This window comes from Chrysemys picta, chromosome 16, assembly GCF_011386835.1.
Source record: "Chrysemys picta bellii isolate R12L10 chromosome 16, ASM1138683v2, whole genome shotgun sequence".
NCBI lineage: Eukaryota > Metazoa > Chordata > Testudines > Emydidae > Chrysemys > Chrysemys picta.
The window spans coordinates 5716687-5741770 of record NC_088806.1 but is presented as its reverse complement, the minus strand read 5'-3'; the positions used below and the strand labels follow the sequence as shown (position 1 = coordinate 5741770).

General features: G+C 48.8%; 1 protein-coding gene across 1 annotated transcript; it reads right to left on the bottom strand.

The window, feature by feature from the left end:
• Positions 1–13158: 13158 nt before the first annotated feature.
• On the bottom strand, positions 13159–24826 carry LOC135972057 (zinc finger protein 250-like). Its single transcript, XM_042859510.2, has 4 exons — positions 24658–24826; positions 23892–24012; positions 19196–19309; positions 13159–18833 (listed from the first exon to the last, which is right to left on the bottom strand). Exons 1-4 carry the CDS (start codon positions 24736–24738, stop codon positions 18439–18441), a joined length of 711 nt encoding a protein of 236 aa, XP_042715444.2. The 5' UTR covers positions 24739–24826; the 3' UTR covers positions 13159–18438.
• Between the last annotated feature and the right edge of the window lie 258 nt (positions 24827–25084).

Here is a 25084-nt window from a genome sequence, read left to right as displayed (position 1 = left end):
GAAGTGCTAATGTGTTGTTGTTGTTATTGCTGTTGTCTTCGTGCTTGAGCATCCACAGTGCTAACTGGAGCCAGATCTGGTCTCAGTCTTAGGCTGTCTACATTTAAAACACTGCTGTGATGCTGCTATAGCACTTTGGAGTAGACAGCTGCTATAGTAATTGGAGGGGTTTTCCCATAGCTGTAATAGCTACATTGACAGATGAGTTCTTCTGTTGACCTAGGACTATCTAACCAGACCTGGCAATGTATGATCTACAGAATTTGAACAGTAATCCTGGCTCCCCACACCAGGAGGGATTTGGGAGTTCTTCTTTGAGTGCTTGCTCATATCGATTCCAATTAGGTGTGCGCGTGCCACGTGCATGATCGTCGGAGAAATTTTCTACCCTAGCAACACCCAGTGGGTCGGCTGTGGAGCCCCCCGGAGTGGCACCTTCATGGCGCCGGATATATACCCCAGCCGACCCAGCACCCCCTCAGTTCCTTCTTACCGCCCCTGATGGTCGTTGGAACTGTGGAGCGCGGCATAGCTGTTCTCCACTCTCCCTAGCTTATCCAGTTAATTCTTATAGATAGTTGTACTTATAGTTGTATGTTCTTTAGATTAGTTATTCCTGTTCATAGTTCATTGTTAAATAGTTGTAAATAGTTAGCGGGGGTTAAGGGGACTGCTTCTCCCCACGTTTCCCCCAGTGCATAGCCGGGCTCATGCCCAAGGCTCCTGGCTTTAAGCCATGCACGACCTGCGCTAAGCCTATGCCAACGGGAGACCCTCACGACTCTTGTCTGAAGTGTTTAGGGGAGTCTCACCAGACGGACAAGTGTAAGATCTGCAAGGCTTTCAGGCCCAGGACCAAAAAGGAGCGGGACTTTAGACTTAAGCAGCTCCTCATGGAGGTGGCACTTAGTCCAGATCCTCCCTCGGCGCGCCAAGTTCCGGCACCGAGCTCCTCAGTGCGCAGTGCCCCTGCGGCACCTATCGATACTACACCGCGAGCAGATGCGGATAAGGCCTCGCGGCACCATCCTCCTTCGGCACCGCATCCGCCGCAAGCGCCTCGGCACAGGTCCCTGTCTCCGGGACATAAGAGACCCCACAAGACACAGGAGGCCGCAGTCCTACAGACACCGGCTCCCCTGGTACCAGTGGTAGAGCTGTGTCCGCCTCTAGAGTGCCAGAAGTTGCAGATATCGGCTACACCATTGACTCCGGCACCGGGACCGTTGAGTCCGGTGCGGACTGGCTCACCGCCACGATGCGTCGTGGAGCCCTGTATCCCGTCTACCCCGGAGACCTTTGCGACGGCGAAGGGCCTCATCGCTCTCACAGAGCCAGTGCCGTCTCAACCCGCGGCACCACCTGCCCTTCGGTCAGTGCAATCCAAGGGCAAGCCTGCCCTGGTATGCCCGCCGTCTCCGAGCGTGGACTCGGAGCAGGTCCCGACGCCGCTCACAGTCCCGGTGCCGACTTTCACCCCGGCACTGGTCGTACTCGCGGCCTAGGTCCTCTTCACGGCACCGATCTACGTCTCGGTCCCGTCGGGATCATCGGTACCGATCGGAGTCGCGACGTAGCTCCCGGCACCGGTATGAGCGCTGCTCCAGTTCAAGGGGCCGCTCCCAGCACCATGTCTACAGGCAGTCATCGTCATCTCGGTCCAGATCTGGATCTCGGCACCGATCTCGATCATGGACCGCTCACCGGCACCGCGCGGGGACCGCTCGCCTGCGGACTGGCACCAATCGGCACCGTATCGTACGGAGCCCATTCAGACGCGTTCGGTACCACTTTGGCCCTCGAGATCAGCGTCTTGCTCCTCTGAGGGCGCTTCGAGATCAGCATACCCTCCTCAGGGTCAAGCTGCCACTGACTTGGGTCACTGACAGGAGGGGGCAGAGGACCCTGCGCAGGACCCTACGCATTGGTCTTTCTGGACTCCGTGGGCGTATCACCAAGCGCAAGGGGCTCCACCATTAGCCTCTCGCTCGGCACACTCCGAGCCCAGAGTCCCGGAGGCCACCATCTCCCGTCCTCCCCCAGGGGGCATGGAGGCTCCCGTGCCTACACCTCAGGCCCTGGACCCCGGGACAGGAGACCCTCCGATTCAGGGACCCTTAGAGCCGGACCCCCCTTTGGACCCCTTGCCCCCAGAGGCATCCTCCTCATCTTCCCCGGATGAGGCGGTGGCGGGCACATCAGCCTTGGGCCCGCCCCCAATAGATCTTCGTGCCCACCAGGACCTATTACGTAGGGTGGCACGTAATATGGACCTCCAGGCGGAGGAGATAGTGGAAGTGCAGGACCCGGTGGTGAGCATCCTGTCAGCTGATGCCCCATCCCGGGTGGCATTACCACTGATTCGGATGATTCAGGCTAATGCCACTACTATATGGCAAACCCCTGCCTCCATCCCACCCACAGCCGGAGGGGTAGAAAGAAAATACTTCGTCCCATCTAAGGACTATGGGTACTTATATACGCACCCTCCACCATGTTCACTGGTCGTGTCCTCGGTGAACGCAAGAGAGCGTCATGGCCAGCAGGCGGCAGCGCCCAAATCGAGGGACGCTAAACGCTTCGATTTGTTCGGGCGTAAAGTGTACTCAGCCGGGGGTTTGCAGCTCAGAGCCGCGAACCAACAGGTGCTCTTGAGCCGCTACAGTTATAACTCATGGAACTCCATGGGTAAATTCAAAGAGTTGGTTCCCCAGGACTCAAAAGAGGAGTTTGGGGCCTTAGTGGAGGAAGGTAAGAAGGTGGCTAGGACCTCCTTGCAAGCCTCTTTGGACATAGCGGACTCTGCCGCCAGGACTCTAGCATCGGGCATAGCCATGCGACGCGTCTCCTGGCTCCAGGTTTCGGACTTGCCGCCAGAACTTCAGCAGACCCTGCAGGATTTACCATTCGAGGGCCAGGGACTGTTCTCAGATAAGACGGACTCTCGATTGCAGAGCCTCAAGGACTCGAGAACGATCATGCGCTCCCTGGGGATGCATGTCCCAGGGCCCCAGTGCAGACCCTTTAGGCCCCAGCCGCAAAGGTTCTACCCTCCCCCACCTCGTCCGAGACAGGACTTTCCCAGAAGGCGGGGTCGAGGTGGTAGACGAAGGTCGACCGGCCCCCAACCCGGTCAGAACCAGGGCCCGCCTAGGCCACCTTCAGGTCCTAGACAAAACTTTTGAAGGTGCGCTCAAGGACGGCGCCCCAGCCACTACCCTATGCTTGGTCCCTTATAACCTCGGACCGGTGGGTCCTTCGCACGGTGGAGAGGGGATATGCTCTCCAGTTTTCTTCGTCCCACCTCCCCGTCCCTCTTCAGGGACTCTTCTCACGAGCATTTCCTTATACAGGAGGTTTTTGGCCTCCTCGCTATGGGGGCCATAGAGGAGGTTCCCCCGGAGTTAAGGGGCAGGGGGTTCTACTCCCGCTACTTCCTGATCCCCAAGTCAAAAGGGGGTCTGCGACCCATTTTAGACTTATGCAGACTCAACAAATTCATAGTAAAGTTGAAGTTCCGCATGGTCTCCTTGGGGACCATCATCCCTTCCCTGGATCCTGGAGACTGGTTCGCCACCCTCGACATGAAGGACGCATATTTTCATATAGCGATCTACCCCCCACACAGGCGCCTCCTTCGATTTGTAGTAAACGAAATGCACTACCAATTTGCCGTCCTTCCCTTCGGCTTGTCCGCGGCTCCGAGAGTGTTCACAAAATGTATGGCTGTCGTGGCAGCATACCTTCGTCGACAGAGGATGCAGGTGTTCCCATATCTAGACGACTGGCTGGTGCACGGCCGCACCAGGGAGCAAGTTCAAGCTCACGTCCAGATAATACTGCAAATATTCCACGAGTTAGGCATTTTACTCAACAAGGAGAAGTCCACTCAGGAACCAACCCAGAGAATAGAGTTTATCGGGGCAGTGTTAGACTCCAGACTCGCCCGAGCTCTTCTGCCAGGCACTCGGTTTCACACCATCACAAACATCATCCACGGACTCCAGGTCTTCCCGATTACCACAATAAGGACGTGCCTCTTGTACTTACGTAACCAGGCATGCCAGACTTCGGCTTCGCCCACTTCAGGCCTGGGTATCGTCAGTGTACCGTCCTTATCGGGACAACCTCAGCATGGTGGTCACGGTTCCGAACTCGGTCTTGACCTCTCTCACTTGGTGGCTGGATCACAAGGCGGTTTGCGCAGGAGTGCCATTTCACGCCCCACAACCCTCCATCCACCTGGTCACAGACACTTCGTCCCTAGGTTGGGGCGCTCACCTCGGGGAGCACCATACCCAGGGCCTGTGGACCGCATCCCAACTAGCTCTGCACATCAACGTTCAAGAGCTGATGGCAGTGCGCCTAGCCTATCAAGCATTTCTGGGTCTCCTGCATGGCCGTTGTGTGTCAGTCCTCACAGACTACACCACGGCCATGTTCTACATCAACAAGCAAGGAGGAGCCCGGTCGTCTCTCCTATGCCAAGAGGCTATTCGCCTGTGGGAGTTCTGCATTGTCCACTCGATACATCTCACGGCATCGTTCCTCCCTGGAGCCCAGAACACTCTAGCAGACCGTCTCAGCAGGTCCTTCCAGACACACGAGTGGTCGATTCATACAGAGATGTGATTATTTCAGCCTTTTCTCTTAAAGAAACAGTACCTTCCTAGCCTTTGTGGCTGTGGAGAAAGATTCAAAATGTCACCCCAGTGCGCCCTAAAGGCTCATCAAGCAGAAGGCAAATAAAAAGATCCCCCAATATATTATTTTTACATAATCTCGTGATTTTAAAGCCAATCTCTTGATTTTTGGTGAGCTTGACTCAGGATTTTTGAACGTTTGGGGTTGGCCGTACTACAGACTGAGAGCTGGGCACCCTCCTTCACACCCAACGCACCCAGACTTCTCTAAAGCTTTATCTCTTTCTTCTCCTTCATGCTGCTTTAATGCAGCTGGGAATCCCAATTCCTAGAAGTACTTTTCCACAGGCAGTGAATTTCCCACAGGGCTGAGTCTCCAAAGGGCTGTTCCAGGGGCTCCAGTCCCCCACCCCAGGACAGACGGGGCAGTAACCTCACATCACCCCTTTGTGACTCCCAGGAACCCTGCAGGGACAGCAGCTCCATGGTGGGCTCTAGGGCACCCCAAAGCACCTGGGGGAGGGGGCAGGGGCGCGGGATTACCTCAGGTGGCTCCCAGTCAGAGGCACAGTGGGGGTGCCAAGGCAGGCTTCCTGCCTATCCTGGCACTACGGACCATGCTGGACTCCAGAAGCGGCCAGCTGCAGGTCCATCTCCTAGGTGGAGGTGTGCAAGTGGCTCTGTGTGCTTCTCGCCCGCAATCACTGCCCCCTCCCAGCTCCGATTGCCCAGGTTGGGGGCAGAGTGGTGTCAGAACAGATAGGGACTAGCCTGCCTTAGCCGGGCAGCACCGCAGACAGGACTTTTAATGGCCTGGTCGGTGGTGCTGACCAGAGCCGCTGCCAGGGCCGTCCCTAGGTACTCTGGGGCCTTATGCAGCCCTCCCACGGGCTGTGTGTGTGAGGCCCCAGGCTTCTGCAGGGGGATGAGCAGGGGGGCTGGCCCCAGGCCTCCACAGGGGGGCGGGCCCCAGGCCTCCACAGGAGGCGGGGGAGGGCAGGCTTTGAGGACAGGTGGGGACCACCCCCCAGTACTCACTAGTGGCGTGGCTGGGCCGGGTCCCTGCACTTCCCTCCGCCGGTGAGCGCAGACCTGACCTAGCTGCACTCCTCAGGGGTGCGGCTGGGGCTTGGGCAGAACAGAGGTGGGGGCCCTAGGGAAGAGCCAGAGCAGGGGCTGGAGCAGCATGCAGCTGCAAAGGCACCAGGAAATTTGGTGCCCCAAATTTCCTGGTGCCCTACGCAGCTGCCTACTTTACATATGGGTAAGGACGGCCCTGATGCCGCAACCCAGTGCCTTACATTCCGCAGTTTGAACACCACGGCTCTATGGGATACAGACTCTCTGTGACACAGGCTGATCAGGGTTCAACCTGCATGTCCCCAATGGGGAAGGAAAGACACTGAGGGAGGAGGAAGAAGATGGTCAGGAGTCAAATGAGGCTAAACCAGAATAGAGATTTTCTGCCTGTTAAATGTACTGGATTCTCACCAGTTAAAAAAACACCTTCATCTTCAGTTGGGTTTGAACCATCAGCCTTTCAATTAGCAACCAAAGTTGTTAATCACAGACATAGGTAACTGCCTACTTCCCAAGTTTGTCTACAAAGCACCTACAGGGGTACAACTGGTTAGTGCAGGGTGAAGTACTGCTGGGGTTATGAGTTCAGGCCACACCCAGAGCATCAATTTTCATAGCCATGTAGCTTCCCCCACCTACTTTGTCTAATTCACATGGAAAGTGCCATACTAGGGTGCTGAGAGTAAATTCTAAACTCTGAAATGCGGAGGTTGGTGCATAGATTGGGATAAGGATGGGTTTGAAGAGAAAAAGCTCTAAGAGTATAAAACCAGACAGTCTCCAGAGGCAGGTATGGTACAACTCCTAACCAGGGAGCCATTTGTTTGAGGGGGTTTCACTTCCTCTGTTAAATGTACTGAAAGGTATTTTAAGATGATGATAACGCCATGGCTAACAGTTGACTGGCACGTCCCGGGTTAAAGAAAGAAAGGGACCCAGGGTTAATAGTATGAAGAATTTGTGTTACCAACCCTGTCACTGTCTGACCCCACTTCAGTTCGGAGCAGGCTTGTACTTTGCTGTGTGGACTCCTGACAGGCTCCTGGAGAGCAGTGGCAGCTGTTTCCATGGCAAAGAGCCTGGCACTTAGGAGATGTTCTTGAGTTTCTGTTTTGAAACAATTCAATAAAATAACAGTGGAGCTACAATGTCCGGTCCAAAATTTCAGCCCCGCTGTGCAAAAATGCTATTTTAGGGTCTAAACAGGAGGCTTCCAGTGCTAGGACACCTGACCAGAGAGCTCAGTGGGGGGTGCAAAAGCTGCTGACTCTGAGGGTCCTGGGCTAAATCCACTGGCAGGTGGAAGCGTTTCAATTTGTTTGATGGATAATGAGTACCAGCTACCAGGGGAGAAGCCCCGGGGCCCCGCTGCCACTCCAGCTGCTGCTGGGGGGGGGGAAGCCCCAGGGGGCCAGCCACTCCTCCGGCCACCCCAAGACCATTGCTAGGGGCCACTGAGCTGTGGCTGCTCCTGCTTCCCTTGGAACGGCTGGTCAAGTGGTCCCCAGGGCCAGCCACATGGGCTGCTGCTTGGGCAGCCCTGGAGTCAGCCACAGTGGCCACTGCAGAAGTCACAGAGATTGCAGGAAGTCACAGGATCCATCACTGCCATGACCTCCATGACAGACACAGATCCCGTACAATGAGGCAAAGCCCTCCCTGCTGTGACTGTAGTTCCTGGAAGAGAAGAGAAGAACAAAAAGTGAAGAGAGAAGGAAAAAGAGAGACTCCCTGTCACCTCTCTCCCCTGCTCCCTCCCCCTTGTATTCTGTAGTCCATCTCAATGGGTTCCCTGTGCTGGTACCATGGGGGTGACACTAGAGTTCTGGGGATTTGGGGGGGGAAAGGGGGCTCTTCACTTCTCAACATTTCACACAAATTTGTCTTTGTGCTGAAATTTCTCCTGTGGGGGCCTCCCAGTCAGCTGTACCCAACCCCCTTTAGTGGTGGTGGTGGGTAATTTGGGGAGTAGGCAGAGAAGTTTCCCATAAAGGGCCAATTTGTTCTGGTGACTGGTTCTGACCTGTCTCATACATCCTATGACACAGGATCATGTGCAGAACATGGGAGCTCTGGCTTTTCCTATAAGCTGTAGAGTGTGAGTTCCTGGGAAAGGGCAGGGGGAGAGGGAGCAAGAGGAGAAAGGCAGAGACATTGGAGGAGAGAAATGGGGGAGAAGAAAGAGACAGAGAACACAGAGAGACAGTAAATGATTGAAGCAGAACAGGTGTCCCAACTTGATCTTGCTCAGCACAGGTATTCAGAGAGTCGGGTAGTAGTAGGTTTTCCACAATGTCAAGTCTGAACTTTGATTCTAGCAACGTGAGTTCAAATATCAAGGGGATTTCCACATACCTGATCTCTTCTTGCCTCCCCCTCTTTAGTGTTAATTTTTATTTTGAAGTGTTTGGCCTAATCATGATCTTCTCTTTCCCTACCTGTATTGCAATTTTGGGTTTATTTTTATTTTGCCTCCCTTTTGTTCATGTCATTATAATTGTAACAGCAAAGGAATCAGCAGAAGCAAAACTGACCCAAAACTTTATTTCCCCATCATGCAGTAACGTCATGCAAATGTTGGGGTCCACTAGGCATAGCTACCAGGTAACTCGGGAGAGTGGAAGGCCACAAGTGCCGATGAAGCTCTTTTGCTCTGGGCCTATCTGAACCCCCAGACCCCATCTTGGGAACTCTCACCTACTTCTATGCTAACTGCTGACATGCTCTGAAGTAGGCTGAAGCAGAAATGTAAAGTCAGCTTTTTAGCAGATGGCTGCAGTTTCACTCACACAAGCAGAAATAATAGAGATAAGAAGCGGGGTAGTTAGTTTGCAGGCATCTAACTCAAGACTGAGAAAGTTTTCTCACAAGCTTATGTAGAGCTTATTGTAACAGTTGTCTGGAAGGGAGGGGTAAGGGGGAACAGCCAGACAAAGACATGTATGTAAACAGTTTGAAGTATAAAAGGTAAAAGTTGTTTGTATTTGTTGCACTGGATTTGAGACATGCTGGTCTCCTAGTGCCATTTCAGAGCTCTGAAATAAACTTGGCTTGCTTTCTCCCCTCGGTGTCTTTATTGGTGCCAAGCACACCGGGCGACGGACCATTGTTGTCCCCTCGAGCCCTTTAGGGCGGGCAACACAAACATTGCACACAGCTGGAATCATAACACTGAAGACAAGGGGATGGGAGATGCAGGTTTCCAAGTGTTCTGTCTTTCTCTAATGACACAAGGATGTGTGCTGCAGCTCCCTGTATATTCCAGCCCCTTGTACGCCTCCATCCTGTATGACTGGCTGGGCTTTGGGGAATTTATTGTCTCATTCTATTGATAATGTGATTACAACACAATGTGACTGAAATTAAACCACTTCCAGACAAGGAAACAACAAAAAAGTAGGGATCTAGTGTTCCAGACTCAAACCCAGGCCAACTATTTGAAAGCCAGCTATGCTCACCACTATACCACAAAAGCACCTGGTGTGGACACCTTTCCTGCATACTACGAGTGCTAGCAGAGGCAGGGACACATGACCATGGAGCTAGTAAGCAGGCTGGATGTGGTGGCAGTCACCTGACAGCTGGGAGCAAAGTTACCGTCCTAGAGTGACTGAAAGAGGGCCAAGGTGAAAACAGATCTCATTGGGAGGTGACCCCACACCCAACCCGCCCCTAGGAGAGGTGAACTGAAGCTCAACTTCAATCATAGAAAATTTTTCCCTGAGAAGGAAAGGGACCGCTTGTTTTAAAGACAAGGTTTGTGTTTTTTCCTGCTACATATAGAGGGGCTGTATAGTGCTGATTCCAGACAATACTCCGGGAGGATAAGGAACAAATTCAGGCTGCCAGTCACCTGCAGGAGGGAGATGATATTTTGACTGTGATGGATGCCTCATCTTAAAGGCCTTTGTCTGCCTCCTTCTAGTGACTGTTTGGTACAGGAATGCAGCCCCCACTCCTGGGTGTCTCCTGTAGAAATAATGTTTCTGTGCAAAACACAAAAGCTTTTAACATAAAGGAGGGAAAGGAAAAGGCCACACGATGGGACTGGGACATAAGGAATGAAACACAAGATGCTTCTTCAATGTGCAATTGACTTTGAACCTTGTTGTTTGTGGTATTGTTCTATCCGTGTTGGTCCCAGGACATGAGATAGGGCATGGGGGCTCACATAATATCTTTCAAAGGACCAAGGAAGGGAGTGTTATTTACTCCTTCTCATAACACAAGAACTAGGAGGGATCACCAAATGAAATGAATAGGCTGCCAGTTTGAAAAGAAGTATTTCTTCACACAACGCACCTGGGGAACTCTTTGCCAGAGGATGCTGTGGAAAGCCAAGACTAGAACAGAGTTAAAAAAAGGACTAGAGATGTGCTTGGAGGATAGGTCCATCAATGGCTATTAGCCAGGATGGGCAGGGATGGTGTCCCTAGCCCGTTTGCCAGAAGCTGGGAATGGACAACAGGTGATGGATCACTTGATGATTACCTATTCTGTTCATTCTCTCTGGGGCGCCAGGCATTGGCCACGGTCAGAAGACAGGATAGTAGGCTACATGAACTGGTCTGACTCACTATCTCTGTTCTTAAGTTCCAAATGCTGTTGATGGAAGAGACGACCTTTTGGACTACACAGAACTGAAGAAGTGTTCTGGGTTAGCTCCAAAGTTTTTCTCTTTCACCAACAGAGGTTGGTCCTCTACAAGCTCTTACCTTCACCTGCTCTGTCTCTCTTGGACTCTGAAATGTGCTTTCTCTCAACTCCCTTTGGGAAACTATCAGGCTGAAGCAATTGTATTGATTGTGACACTAGAATCAAACGATTATTTAATATTATAAAGAAATTAGTCTAAACCTGAGCTTCCTCTTTTCAAACTGGTTTTCCCAACTCAGTTCCCAATTCTCTTCTAGAAAGGCCTCCAGGATGCCTGCCCACCCCAGCAGAAGTGGCAAGGAGAAAGCTCCCCAGTGCTGCTCTTAGTGCCAGGTGGATTTTTCAGTGGCAGGGGGAGTTGGTTTGTTTGCTTCAGAGAAAGCTTCCAGGAAAGGTGTCTGGGGACCAGATCTTCCTGCTTCTTCCAGCATACCCCTGGCTCCTTCCCTGCCCCAGTCACTGCTGTAGGAGGTCCTACATGCACTTATCCCCAAAGCCTTCTTACCGCAGTTGTCAGTGTGTTAGCCTTATAATCTGAAGATACAGAGTTTGAGCATGAGAGAGCAGATGGTGAAGCACGGAGCAAACTTTTTTCTAAAGGAAATCCCAGAGAAAAGAGACTGGAGCAAACTGATTTCTGGACACCCTTCCACATATCTAACACAGACTCTCCTAAGGGTATGTCCACACTACAAAATTAGGTCAATTTAACAGAAGTTGATTTTTTAGAAATAGATTTGATACAGTCAATTGTGCGTGTCCCCACTAAGCACATTAAGTCGGCAGTGTGCGTCCACAGTACCGAGGCTAGCGTCGACTTTCAGAGCATTGCACTGTGGTAGCTATCCCACAGTTCCCGCAGTCTCCACCGCCCGTTGGAATTCTGGGTTGAGCTCCCAATGCCTGATCGGGCAAAAACATTGTCGTAGGTGGTTCTGGGTACATGTCATCAGGCCCCCTCCCTCCGTGAAAGCAATGGCAAAAAATCGTTTCTCGCCTTTTTTCCTGGTTACTTGTGCAGATGACATATGATGGCAAGCATGGAGCCCGCTCAGCTCACTGTCACCGTAAGTCTCCTGGGTGCTGCTGGCAGACGTGGTACTGCAGTGCTACACAGCAGCATCCCCTTGCCTTGCCTTGAAGACAGCAGACAGTGCAATACAACTGCTAACCGTCGTCGTCGTCCTGTGGGTGCTCCTGGCCAACCTCGGTTAGGTTGGTCGGGGGCACCTGGGCAGACATGGGTGCTCCTGGCCGGACTCGGTGAGGTCGGTTGGGGGGGGCCTGGACAAAAATAGGAATGACTCCAGGTGATTCTCTTCTTTAAGTTTCGTCTAATGGAGATTCAGTCCTGCCTGGAATATCATGCCAGCTGGAAGCTTCTGCCTCAGGCTGCTCTCCCAGTTGGCAGCACCGCACGGTCACAACTACCCCAGCCTACCCATTGCTCCCATGGCTCATGAAGCCTGGACATAGTAAGGAGCAGTTCAACTATAGGCTGAGCAAGTGCAGAATGGTGGTAGAATGTACTGACGCGGTTAGACCTCAGCGAAACCAATATTCCCATCATTATTACTGCTTGCTGTGCGCTCCACAACATCTGTGAGAGTAAGGGGGAGATGTTTATGGCGGGGTGGGAGGTGGAGGCAAATTGCCTGGCCACTGATTACGCGCAGCCAGACACCAGGGCGGTTAGAAGAGCACAGCAGGGCGCGCTGTGCATCAGAGAAGCTTTGAAAATCAGTTTCATGATGGGCCAGGCTACGATATGAAAGTTCTGTTTGTTTCTCCTTGATGAAAACCCGCCCCCTTGGTTAACTCTACTTCCCTGTAAGCCAACCGCCCTCCCTTACCCCCTTTGATCTCCATTTACAGAGGCAATAAAGTCATTGTTTCAAATTCATGCATTCTTTATTAATTTGTCACACAAATGGGATAACTGCCAAGGTAGCCTGGGAGGGGTCGGGGAGGAGGGAAGCACAGGGGTGGGGTAGTTGTAGGGGCACCCCCTAGCAGGGCATGCAGCTCATCATAGGGATAGCTCAGTGGTTTTAGCATTGGCCTGCTTAAACCCAGGGTTGTGAGTTCAATCCTTGACGGGGCCATTTAGGGATCTGGGGCAAAAATCTGTCAGGGATGGTATTTGGTCCTGCTGTGAAGGCAGGGGACTGGACTCTATGACCTTTCAAGGTCTCTTGCAGCTCTATGAGATATACCTATCTCCATATAATAATAAAAAAAATGTCTGGGGCTCTGACCCGGAGGGGCTGTTTGCCTTGCTAGTTCTTTGGTAGGCTTGCCTGAGCTCCTTAAGTTTCACACAGCACTGCTGCAGGTCCCTGTTACAGCCTCTCTCCTTCATGCCCTTGGAAAATTTTTCAAATATTTGGGCATTTCGTCTTTTGGAACGGAATTCTGATAGCACGGATTACTTTCCCCATACAGCGATCAGATCCAGTACCTCCCGTTTGGTCCAAGCTGGAGCTCTTTTGTGATTCTGGGACTCCATGGTCACCTCTGCTGATGAGCACAGCCCAGTCACCTGTGCTGATCAGCATGCCATGCTGGCCAAACGAAATGAAATTCAAAAGTTCACAAGGCTTTTCCTGTCTACCTGGCATCGGAGTTGAGTGTGCTGTCCAGAGCGATCACAATGGAGCACTCTAGGATAGCTCCTGGAGGCCAATACCATCGAATTGCATCCACACTACCCCAAATTCAACCCAGCAAGGTTGATTTCCTCATCGGGAAGTAGTACCAAAATTGATTTTAAGAGCCCTTTAAGTCAACAAAAATGGCTTTGTCGTGTGGATGGGAGCAGGGTCAAATCGATCTAACACTGCTAAATTCGACCGAAACTCAGTGTAGACGAGGGCTAAGATATTAACTCTTCCTTTTCTTTTATGACTTGTTCATGCAGCTGGAAATACCAGTTCCTAAAAGCTCCTTCCCACAGAGAACAGAACCACAGTGCAGTGACAAAGCTGGGGGCTGTCAGGTTGTCATGGGCGAGTAGTTAAGAGGATGCACTAAAAATCCAGCAGAGTCATCCCCCTCCTCTCCACCCCCAAGCAGCTTTGAATCTTAATGACTGTGATGCTGAGATTACACTGCCTCAGCATCCTCAACCCCCACTGGAGGCCGGTGTAGAGTCCTTAGATTCCTGTTCATGTTTCAGACTACAGCTGGTACAGCATCCCTGCCCAGCAACTCACCCTCTGCCCCAGGAGAGCCAGCTGGTGGGCTGCATTCACAGGCAGACAGCTTATACCGCTCCCCTCAGAGCAGTGGTAGCAGCTGCTGGCAGCTAATCCCCACCTAAGGCTTGGGGGAAGGAGCTGGGGATCACTTGTTATTTCTTCTGTACATTGAGTCTCACTGTGTTGGAACACATTCCTCTCTAAAACTGATTTAAATTTAGAGCCCCTCCCCCCATTTCTGCTTGTAAGTGCCTCATTCCTGTACATAAAACATAAGAACAGCCACACCGGGTCAGACCAATGGTCCATTTAGCCCAGTGTCCTGACTTCCAAGAGTGGTCAATGCCAGATGCTTTAGAGGGAATGAACGGAACAGGTAATCATGAAGTGATCCATCTCCTGTTGCCCATTCCCAGCGTCTTTAAAGATGTGAACACAAAGAAACATTTGGGGACCACTTGCAGCTACTTACAATCATAGAAGATTAGGGTTGGAAGAGACCTCAGGAGGTCATCTAGTCCAAGCTCCTGCTCAAAGCAGGACCAATCCCAACTAAATCATCCCAGCCAGGGCTCTGTCAAGCCTGGCCTTAAAAACCTCTAAAGATGGGAGATTCCACCACCCCCCTAGGGAACCCATTCCAGTGCTTCACCACCCTCCGAGGGAAACAGTTTTTCCGAATATGTTTTCCTAATATCCAACCTAGACTTCCCCCATTGAAATTTGAGACCGTTGCTCTTTGTTCTGTCATCTGCCACCACTGAGAACAGCCAAGCTCCATCCTCTTTGGAATCCCCCTTCAGGTAGTTGAAAGCTGCTATCAAATCCCTCCTCACTCTTCTCTTCTGCAGACTAAATAATCCCAGTTCCCTCAGCCTCTCCTCATAAGTCATGTGCCACAGACCCCTAATCATTTTCGTTCCCCCGCGCTGGACTCTCTCCAATTTGACCACATTCTTCCTGTAGTGGGGGGGGGGGGGGCACAAAACTGGATGCAGTACTCCAAATATGGCCTTACCAGTGCCAAATAGAGGGGAATAATCACTTCCCTCCATCTGCTGGCAACACTCCTACTAATGCAGCCCAATATGCCGTTAGCCTTCTTGGCAACAAGGGCACACTGTTGACTCATATCCACCTTCTCTACCACTGTAATCCCCAGGTCCTTTTCTGCAGAATTGCCGCTTAGCCGGTCAGTCCTCAGCCTGTTGCGGTGCATGAGATTCTTCCATCCTAAGTTCAGGACTCCGCTCTTGTCCTTGGTGAACCGCCTCAGATTTCTTTTGGCCCAATCCTCCAATTTGTCTAGGTCACTCTGGACCCAATCCCTACCCTCCAGGGCTTGGACTCTTTTCATGCTTTCACAGAGCTAAGATCACATGTTCCATGCTTTCATAGGGCAGAGTTTTAGGGCTATTTTGATGCAGGGAACTATGCTGTAGGGTGCTTTCCCTGTGTGAATTTGACAGGTGGATCAACATAGATGCACATTGGGACCCTTCTGAGGGTGCTGAGGGCTGTGAGTCTCCTTGTTGCCACCTGCCACTACTAAGAGGGACTTTTGCATGTGGTAGCTGGATGTTAGCGACCAATCTCACCAACCTGTCAGGCACTCAAGCACAGCCTTTCCAGTTGACAATAGAGTCACCCTAACCCTTGAATTCCTCCAATGTGTCCCCCTCTGGGGTCCAGCCATGATCACCAGATACTCAGAGAAATCACAAATCCTCTCTTCCCGAAGCAATGGTATATCCCAGGTTACCACTGCTCCTGTATCTCTCTCTCTCACACACACACCACTTCAGTACAGTTATTGAACAAACAGAAATTTATTTAATTAGGGATAGAAATTTAAACAGAAACAAATGTGAGTTATGGAAACCAACCGTTACCAACTAAACAAAATCACAAAAGGCAACCTACTCTTTTTAATAGTTACCTTTCCCTATCTAAGTAGATACTCACCTCATACTTCATTCTATGGCAGTGATTGCTAGTTCCTAGGAGCCAGGGCTGTACCTTTCATGAAACGCCACTTGTCATTGGGGATCTCCTTGGTGAATGGACCCAGAGTGTTTTCTCCACCCTGTTATAAACTGAGTCTGTCTTTTGTATTTATTCACAGAAACGACAATGAGGAGATCGTCCTATCATTCTTTTCACTTCCACAGGGTTTAGATATCTATAGTTTGTCTTTGATAGTTTTCCATTGACTTTTCTGGATTGGTGCAAAGGTTGATAATGGAGCAATACATCACATAACTGATTAGCAAGGGACGGATGACAATTCCCTCCCACTTGAATGGGTCATCCCCACCAAGACCTATGATTGGGGTGACTCACTTTCATGACAATATCACACAATGAGTCTCTTACTCTATAACAAATAGCTTCACCTATAATTTCATTTTCACTGGTAACACTAACATATTCAAAGATCACAAATTCTTGTCATATATGTTAGGGTTTTTATTAATCCCCATTACCAACAACTGAACCTTGGCTCAAATTGTGGTTTGTCCCAACCAATTCTGTGAGTTCATATATCTCTGGTTCTTCTGCCATGTGTGTTGGTGGAAGAGGTCTCCTATGTGGGAATGTTTGCATCAGGAGGAAAAATACCTCTCTTTTCACACTTTTTAATCTTTCAATGTAGGAGGAGGCAGAGGAGAATTGATGTAAATGCATAAAACACAAGAGAGAATTGTCTGGTTTACACTGTTAGTTACCAGAGCTGGAGTTCCTATTCAAAAATAGCTATTTTTCTGCAGCTATTAGATTTCAAAACACTGATTTCATTTTATACACATTTATACCTACAAAGGATAAATTCAACAAAAAAACCACTTCTATTTCCTCAACATCTGCATCGTGAAGAGCAGCATCTCCCATACCATAGGATTAGCTAGGCGAGATCCTCTGTGGGGCCTGGGTTACAAATGCTTTGGGAACCAAATACATGGACAATTTACCTACTTCAAAACCACTTACCATGGAATTCTCTCCCCAGATCATCTGAGACAATATTGACTTAAACAATTGAAGTACACTGTGATCATATGCATTTCCTTCAGTTAGTTGGGGTTCTGCTGTTGTTCATCACTTCCCAGTGGAGATTTTAAATCACTATTGTTTCTTTGTTAGCACATCCAGTAAATTGGAGATTTCTCTCCTGTTGACAGAACTGCACTTGAACTTTCTCCATGTCATCATGGAGAGATGGGGAAAAAGCAAAGCTGAAGTGAGAAATGACGACTTTAGCAAATGGTCATTTCTCTTAAAGTCTCCAATAAATCTGAGCTACATCCTATCAAACTGAACTAATATCCAACTGGGTGACCAAAGAGCCTCCAGGAAAGACAGAAACCCACTCACAGAGAGACAGAATACATGACAATGAAAGTGTCAAGTGAAACTCCAGAGCAGGATACATCTGATTATTCAGAACCAGGACAAGAGATTCTCCCATCACAGTCTCCTCTGATCCATTCAAACCTGCTTCACTCAGCACTGTCTCAATAGTCAGTTGTGTTATTTACAACATTTTTAGTATCCTAACATCCCCATAATGGGGGACAAAACAACCACCTTGTCAGAAGTGGCTTTACCAGTAGATGGAACCTGGGATTTAAACTCCAAATGATCACACTGTGTATAGGATCCATTTGAATCCCCCTTCCAGGTTTTTGACACTTTCATCCCCAGTCATAGCGACTCTGATATAGGATTAAAGTCAAAGTATCATCTCCAAGCAGAGACAACTGAGAATGCTTCATCACATGACACTTTGAGAAGTGGATGGATAGAATGTGATGAAGATAAACTCTGCCTAGCTCATACAAAAGGTAACATTTCTGCATTTATGGGGAAGGAAGGAATCTCTGAGTCACCCCATCTCCTTCCAGTGTCACAGAGGCCGAAATGACACTTTTTCCTGCCCCTGCTCCTCTTCATTTAAATAATATAATTTGAAAAGTTCCCAATATAACTGCTCTTCAGCACAACCTAGAGCAGGGGTCAGCAATCTTTCAGGAGTGGTGTGCCGAGTCTTCATTTATTCACTCTTATAAGGTTTCACGTGCCAGTAATACATTTTTAACGCTTTTAGATGGTCTCTTTCTAGAAGTCTAAAATATATAATGAAACTATTGTTGTATGTAAAGTAATATGGGGGGATAGCTCAGTGGTTGGAGCATTGGCCTGCTAAACCCAGGGTTATGAGCTCAATCCTTGAGGGGGCCACTTAGGGATCCAAGTCAAAAATAAGTACTTGGTCCTGCTAATGAAGGCAGGGGGCTGGACTTGATGACCTTGCAGGGTCCCTTCTAGCTCTATGAGATAGACAGGTAAATAAGGTTTATCAAAGGTTTAAGAAGCTTCATTTAAAATTAAATTAAAAACGCAGAGCGCCAGGACCTGGGCAGTGTGAGTGCCACTGAAAATCAGCCCTCGTGCCATAGGTTGCCTACCCCTGACCTAGAGCAACGTGAGAACATCAATGATATGATCTGTATAACTAGTTACTCTAACAATAATTTTGTAATAGGAGGAATGGTATAAATGTGATGTTCCCTGGCTCCTGATAGGAAGGGCACACTCAAGTTACTCATCGGAGAATGGACTTGATAGAAAGGACAAATGGGTCCACATTAAAACAGGGTGAACTGCAAAAAGCAAAAATAGGTCACTCATCTGGACAAGCTGAGGGATAATGGTGCTGCAAATAGTTCAAAAAGCTTTAAACGTTATGTGGGAATCAGAAAAAGTATTACAGAAAAAAAAAAAGTAGTGATAGCCCTGAGGTTTTTATCATCTTGATCTCCCTTGTAGATTCTCTGATGGCTAACATGGGCTGAGTGCTAAGAGAAGGTATTCCCACACTCACTGCATTCATACGGCCTCTCCCCTGTGTGGATTCTCTGATGAACAGAAAGGGCTGATCTTCGAGTGAAGTTTTTCCCACACTCAGTACATGTATTTTTCCTCTTTCCCATGAGGATTTCCTGCTGTGTTGTGGTTTCCTTGAGGCCTTTCTGAGTTGCCCAACAGGAAATAAATTTACCCACTTTCTCCCCTGGCTGGTTTTCCTGCTCTCTTTCTGGTCTGTGCTGAATCTCACAGGATTTTCCCTGCTCATGACTCCAGGACACATTCCTTTCCGATCTTTGTGATAATCCTCTTTGTTTATCCACTTGCATAACATTTTCCTGCTGAGAATTCTGCTCCTCTTTCTCACATACCATTGCATCACCTGCTGTGATAGAGACAGAAACCTCAAACAGGGATGGAAAGGGGAAAACCAAACCAAAACAAGTGCTGGAGAGATGTCAAATAAAATTCAGGAACTGAACTCCCCCCAACTCCTCCCACAAGTAGGAGAGAGGAGGGGGATCAATTCAGCCTTCACATCCCATCCAAATTCTCATGGGGAAGGGAGGAAGCTACTGCCTGGTGTCTGCTAGGATCTATAGGAAGCCATGAGCTGTATTTACCCTGAGGATACAACCCCTGCAAGGGACAATAATGAACTGAGAGAACTCCCAAGTGCTTTGTAGCGTATCCCAGATGTTTTCTTCAGGCACTTACAGATTTTGAGTTGGTTTAATGTTTCCTCACCTGTGCAGGGAGCTCTCAGGATCTCTCTTTCCTCTGAATCCTGGAGGTCTGAGACCCATGACTCTTCCCCTTGTTCCAGCTGGGAGATCACATCACATTGGGAAACTGGAAACCCTGCTCAGATGAAAGAAAACAAAGGAGTTCCATTGATTTCATAAGACTTTGTCATAAAAAACATTCTATTAATTTAACTTCAGTGCTTAGTGTGACCTGGTGTGCCTGGGGCAGGACTCACTGAAAATGCCAATGGCAGGGAAGGCTGAAAAAGGGAGGGCAGATGCTCCCAAAACTGATGGTTAACACTGAAGTTAAACTCACTGACCAGTCACAAATTGTGCTTCTGATCACCCACATTGGTTATTGAAAAGCTGGAAAAAGAAATCCCACAGCCCCCTTTATTGCATTCCAGTTCTCTGACTCCCAATCAGCACCTAGGGTCCAGTATACTGAGAGGTTATTTAAAAACTCTGCTCACAAACAAAATGTTCTTCTGACCCCAAAGCGTCAGCCACATTACCAGATCACTATAGGTTTGGATCTTACACAAAATATCATCCTGTCAGCCAATCCTTTAGCATCTAAACTAAAAGAAGGAAGGAAGGAAGACGTTAAATGGGAAAGCAGTCAGATACATTCCAAATCTATATATCAGGTTCTTAACAGTATTGGTGAGTAGCTGCTTGAAAGTCCGTCTGGAACACATCCACAGTTTGCATGGGTCATTCAGTCCTATGTTCAAGGCTTCAGTTTGTAGAGAAGTTGCTCCAGAGGTAGGAAGAGGGATTGAAGACAAAATGGAGATGGTGCAGCTGCCCTTTATATTCCTTTTGCCATGTGGCTTCTACTTCCTGTGTCCCAAACACAAGCTTCACGGCACATGGCATGGAAAAGCCTTGGTGTTCTCCATATACAGGCATACCCTTGCATGTCTTGCTGACTCAATAGGTGTATCCCCTTGATCCTTTCCATGGGCTCATTGTACAGCTGATGACCCTGAATGGGCCATCAAACAGCCTAGGCAGTGCTGATGCCAGTATGTCTGGGGGTGTCAACTAGAAACACTGCACAAGTCTGGAAATACAGATATACTCTACACATCTATAACTCACAATACAAAGGTGATACAAACATAGAAACAAAATTATCATACTTGGAAAATCATAACATTTTCACTGAAACCTTACATGGCATATCTAGCACGATTCATTTTAATTTTGTCAGATTGGTATTAATAATAAAATAATAATATAAAGTGTCTCACAATTCCATAGAGTGTCACACATAGTAAACCAGTGAATTCCCAGGACCAGCTCCCCAAGTCCTTGAAGATGCTGAACCCTCTGCTTATGAGGGATTGAAATACCCACATATCTGCTGGGAACACACACAGACAGACACTGTGTCAGTCTGTACCCCTATGATCACTCTTCTAGAAAATTATGAAAAATTTTGTACACAGTATGGCTTGTGAGATATCATTTGAAAACACATAATTTACTGAATATTATCCTCCTGTTAAAAATGTGTAGCAACACTGTATGTAAAGTTATGAGATTTTGCAGTATGATATTACTGAAAAAGTTACAATTCTGGGGAACACCCACAGACCAGTTCCTCAGAGACAGCAAGGCAAACAGCTGGTCACATAGTCATTCTGCGGCAGGGGGAAGGTGTGAAGAAGACATTTACATTCCATCACAGGGACCTCTTGAAGTTCATATCTACAACAAACAGCCTGTCACCATGACTCAGCTGAGAACTGAAGTGGTTTCTAGTACAAAGGACTGAATTATAAAAAGAGGTGAGAAAAACGTTTGAGACTCTCCCTCTCCCCTTGCCCTCTGCTCATGCCAACTCCTGAAGAACTGAATTAGCGGGTTAGGGGGAGTCCTGGCTGAAAGGAAAGCCAGCCTGTCTCAGCATATGGTGAGAGAAACATTAGCTTTGAATCCATTTTAGCTTGTTAAGTTAGACATTAGTTTGTGTTTTACCTTGCATTTCTTTTGTAAACAATTCTGACTTTTATGCCTCATTATCTGTAGTCAATTTTTTTTCCGGTAGTTAATCTTGTTTTATTGTTTCATCTAACCAGTGTGTTTGAATTAAAGTGTGTTGGAAACTCTATTTGGGATAAAAAGGCTGGTGCATTTCATTTTCCACTGATGAAATAACAGATTTCATATGAGCTTGCGTTGTTCAGTAGTGTTCTGGACAGTGCAAGATGCACATTTCTGGGGGAAGTCTGTGACCAGAGAATTTTCTGGGGTTCTCCTGTGGGGTACTGTAATTCGTGAGTCACTGACTAGCAGCACTCAATACTGTGTAGCTGGGAGCGAGTTAGATGCTGGAGACTGTGTGTTAACTGCCCAAGAGTGGCTGTTCTCACAGTAAACCAGGGTAAAAGGCACTCCAGCTTGGGGAACTGAGGGGACACAGTTGTTCAACAGTCCAGATTGCACTGTGGTTGGTGTCACAGACACTCAATTTCAAAGAGGCTCCTAAAACACCGAGAAAGTAAAATCATGTCCCAGAATTTGAAGACTCCAGAGAGAGGGCAAGTCTCCCTGGCTCTGCTTCTTGCTGACAGAGAGGTCCAGAGACAATGAGAGAGTCCTGGGGAAGCTGGGAACAGTAAGCATGGGCTGGTGGGGTTCAGTGGAGAAGGGGAACAGGAAGGGCAGGGATATTACTGAATGCAGGATCTCAGCAGTACTAGATGTCAGGATAACGCATATTGCAGCCCATTGGAAAACACTATACATATAAAATGATGGGGTCTAAATTAGCTGTTTCCACTCGAGAGAGAGATCGTGGAGTCAATGTGTATAGTTCTCTGAAAACATCCACTCAAGTTGCAGCGGCAGTCAAAAAGCGAACAGAATATTGAGAATCATTAAAAAAGGGATAGATAATAAGACAGAAAATATCATATTGCCACTATATAAATCCATGATATGCCCAAATACTGCGTGCAGATGTGGTTGCCCCATCTGAAAGAAGATATCTTGGAATTGGAAAAGGTACAGAAAAGGGCCAAAAAAAAAAAAAAAAAAAAAAAAAAAAAAGATTAGGAGTATGAAACAGCTTCTGTATGAGGAGAGTTGAAAAAGACTGGGACTTTTCAGCTTGGAAAAGAGACGAAGGGGGGATAGGAGAGAGGTCTATAAAATCATGACTGGCATGGCCAAAGTAAATAAGGAAGTTATTTACTCCTTCTCATAAGACAAGGACTAGGAATCACAAAATGAAATTAATAGGCAGCGGGTATAAAACAAACAAAAGGAAGTATTTCTTCAAACAATGCACAGTCAACCTGTGGAACTCTTTGCCAGAGGATGTTGTGAAGGCCAAGACTATAACAGGGTTCAAAAAAGAACAAGTTAAATTAACAGAGGATAGGTTCATCAATGGCCATTAGCCAGGATGGGCAGGGATGATGTCTGTAGCCTCTGCTTGCTAGAAGCTGGGAATGCACGACAGGTGATGGATCACTTGATAATTACCTGTTGTGTTCATTCACTCTGAGGCACCTGGCATTGGCCATTGTCAGACGACTGTATACTGGGCTGGATGGACCTTTGGTCTGACCCAGTATGGCCATTCTTATGTACTAGGGAATCCAGTGAGTCCAGTGTAATGGGAGGGAGTAGGAAAATCCCAGGGTGTGGAGAACACTGGGAAATTAGAAGCTATAATTCAGGAGCAACAGACTCGAATTAGTCCGGAAAAGCAGAATGTGAAAAATAAGAATCGGGGGTCATGTGACTTCGGGAATGAGGGACTCAAAAATCCAAGAAGCTTGCAGAGAAGACAGATTGTGCCTATTGGACATGGTGATGCGGGAGCAAGACTCTCCATGTCTCAAGAAATGTCACTACCAACCTAAGCCATTTTCACATGGTGGGGTGCAAACCAGACCAGTGAGGAGTTGTGTCATCTGTAATCCTGGGTGAGATTCAATGTTCTGCTGCTGGAGCTCCCTTGTCTGGATACTCCCAGCCAGCATTCAAGGGTGCACTGAGTGTCTGTGTGAGGGCTGGTCCCCACTTAGTCCGGACTTTGGACTAAGGTACGCAAATTCAGCTACGTTAATAACGTAGCTGAATTCGAAGTACCTTAGTCCGGACTTACCGCGGTCCAGACGCGGCCGGAAATCTCCCCCCGTCGACGCCGCGTACTCCTCTCGGCGAGCTGGAGTACCGACGCCGACTGTGAGCACTTCCGGGATCGATCCGGGATCGATTTATCGCGTCTTAACCAGACGCGATAAACCGATCACAGAACATCGATGGCGTGCCGCCGGACCAGCCGGTAAGTGAAGACTAGGCCTGATAAGTAACCCTGGACCAGCAACTCTGATTTCAGCAGCCTGCTTCTTACACCCCAAGCACATTCTGGTCTGGGTGGAGTAGGCTCGGGTTTGAAGAGAAGGTCAGGGGTAGGAAGCTTCTGTTCATTATGCTGGACCAAAACCTGAGTTTTACTTGAACAAAAAGATATTTGACACACTGCGATACTGCTCCTGTGCTCTGTTCCCAAAGTGTTCTGCCGCAGGGAGGGTCTCTGGTAGTGTGTGTGCCACTGGCATATTGGGGTGATACTGAAACAGGGCAGAGTAGAGATGGTAGTTTGGGGGTGGCATGAACCTTAACTCTTCATTTCCCCTTCCAAGAACAGAGGGGACGGGAATCCTTACCCAGCGAGGTCACATTCTCATAGTTCTCCTGCATGACATCCCTGTAGAGAGCTCTCTGAGCAGGGTCCAGCAGAGCCCATTCTTCCCTGGTGAAATACACCTCCTCGAAGGCCACCGGCCCCTGAAACAGCAGGAGTCCAACACTCAGTACTTGCTGCCCCACTCACACTCCCAATCACAGTCAACAGAGTTCCACCCCAGCCTGCTCAGAGCATCCTGGAAACACCAGGTTAAGGGGACAAAGAGAGCCCCTTGTCTCTCCCAGCAGATCCATCACACACCTAGTAGCCACTGACTGATACAGGAGATGGAGCCTCTAGCAGGGTCCAGGGAGTACTCCCTGGTAGGAAGCCAAACACCCTCCTCATTTTGAGGAGCTGGATATGAATGGAGGGGAATCTCCCCTAAGCCTGACTCGTAGGTGCCCCCTTCATATCTCTCAGCAGCGGCTGGTTAGTCGGGTCAGGCTCCAGCACTGGGAGTCTGTTCAGTTTTTCTAGCCCCACATAGGTGGGTTACATTCTTTTCCACAAATGAGGGCATTTCAACCTCCTAACCTCATGGGTCTGTTCCTAGAATCTAGGCCACTTATTAAACAACTCAATGCAGGTTTGCCACACCCTGTCCTCCTCCCTTTCTCTACCCTGTACATTTCCTGCCCCTCTCCAACCTTCAAACCAGACTGTGCAAACCTTCCCATCTCCAGTGTATTTGTATCCCTCTCCCTCCAGCAGGAACCCACCAGCAACCCCCCAATAATCCCTACCTGAACTGGTTCCACTGCAGCCATTTCTCTCCCCTGTCCCACAGGAGGATGGGATGAGCTGGAGCGAAACATGGACGTCATTCTGCAGCCTGGGAGGGTGAGAAGGGTAATTGTGGGGGTTTCAGAACAGGCTTTAGTTAATTTCACATCACAATCTTCCCAGGCCCTTTCCCTGCAGACAGACATCCTCGAGTCTGCCATCCTGGAAAATGCTTGATCTCTTTATTACAGTGTAGACCTGGCCCCTCCTGCCAGGCTAAGCCCACAGAGAGATTTTTAACCTCCCTTCTCCCTCCCCACATCCCATAACAAAGTCTCTGAACACAATGCTAGAAAAGAGCAGAACCAAAGGACTCACTGTGGGGGATTCCCTTGGACAGTGACCCCACGGCAGCCACACCCTATTAGGAGGAATATGGAGTCAGGA

Bases quoted from the DNA above. Each gene is read 5' to 3' on its own strand.
- LOC135972057 (XM_042859510.2), bottom strand. From the start codon at position 24,738: ATGACGTCCATGTTTCGCTCCAGCTCATCCCATCCTCCTGTGGGACAG. The intron at 24,013-24,657 runs GTAGGGATTATT...CTGCTGTTTCAG, and splicing joins CTGCAGTGGAACCAGTTCAG to GGGCCGGTGGCCTTCGAGGA. The intron at 19,310-23,891 runs GTAAGGATTCCC...TCATCTGAGCAG, and splicing joins TGAGAATGTGACCTCGCTGG to GGTTTCCAGTTTCCCAATGT.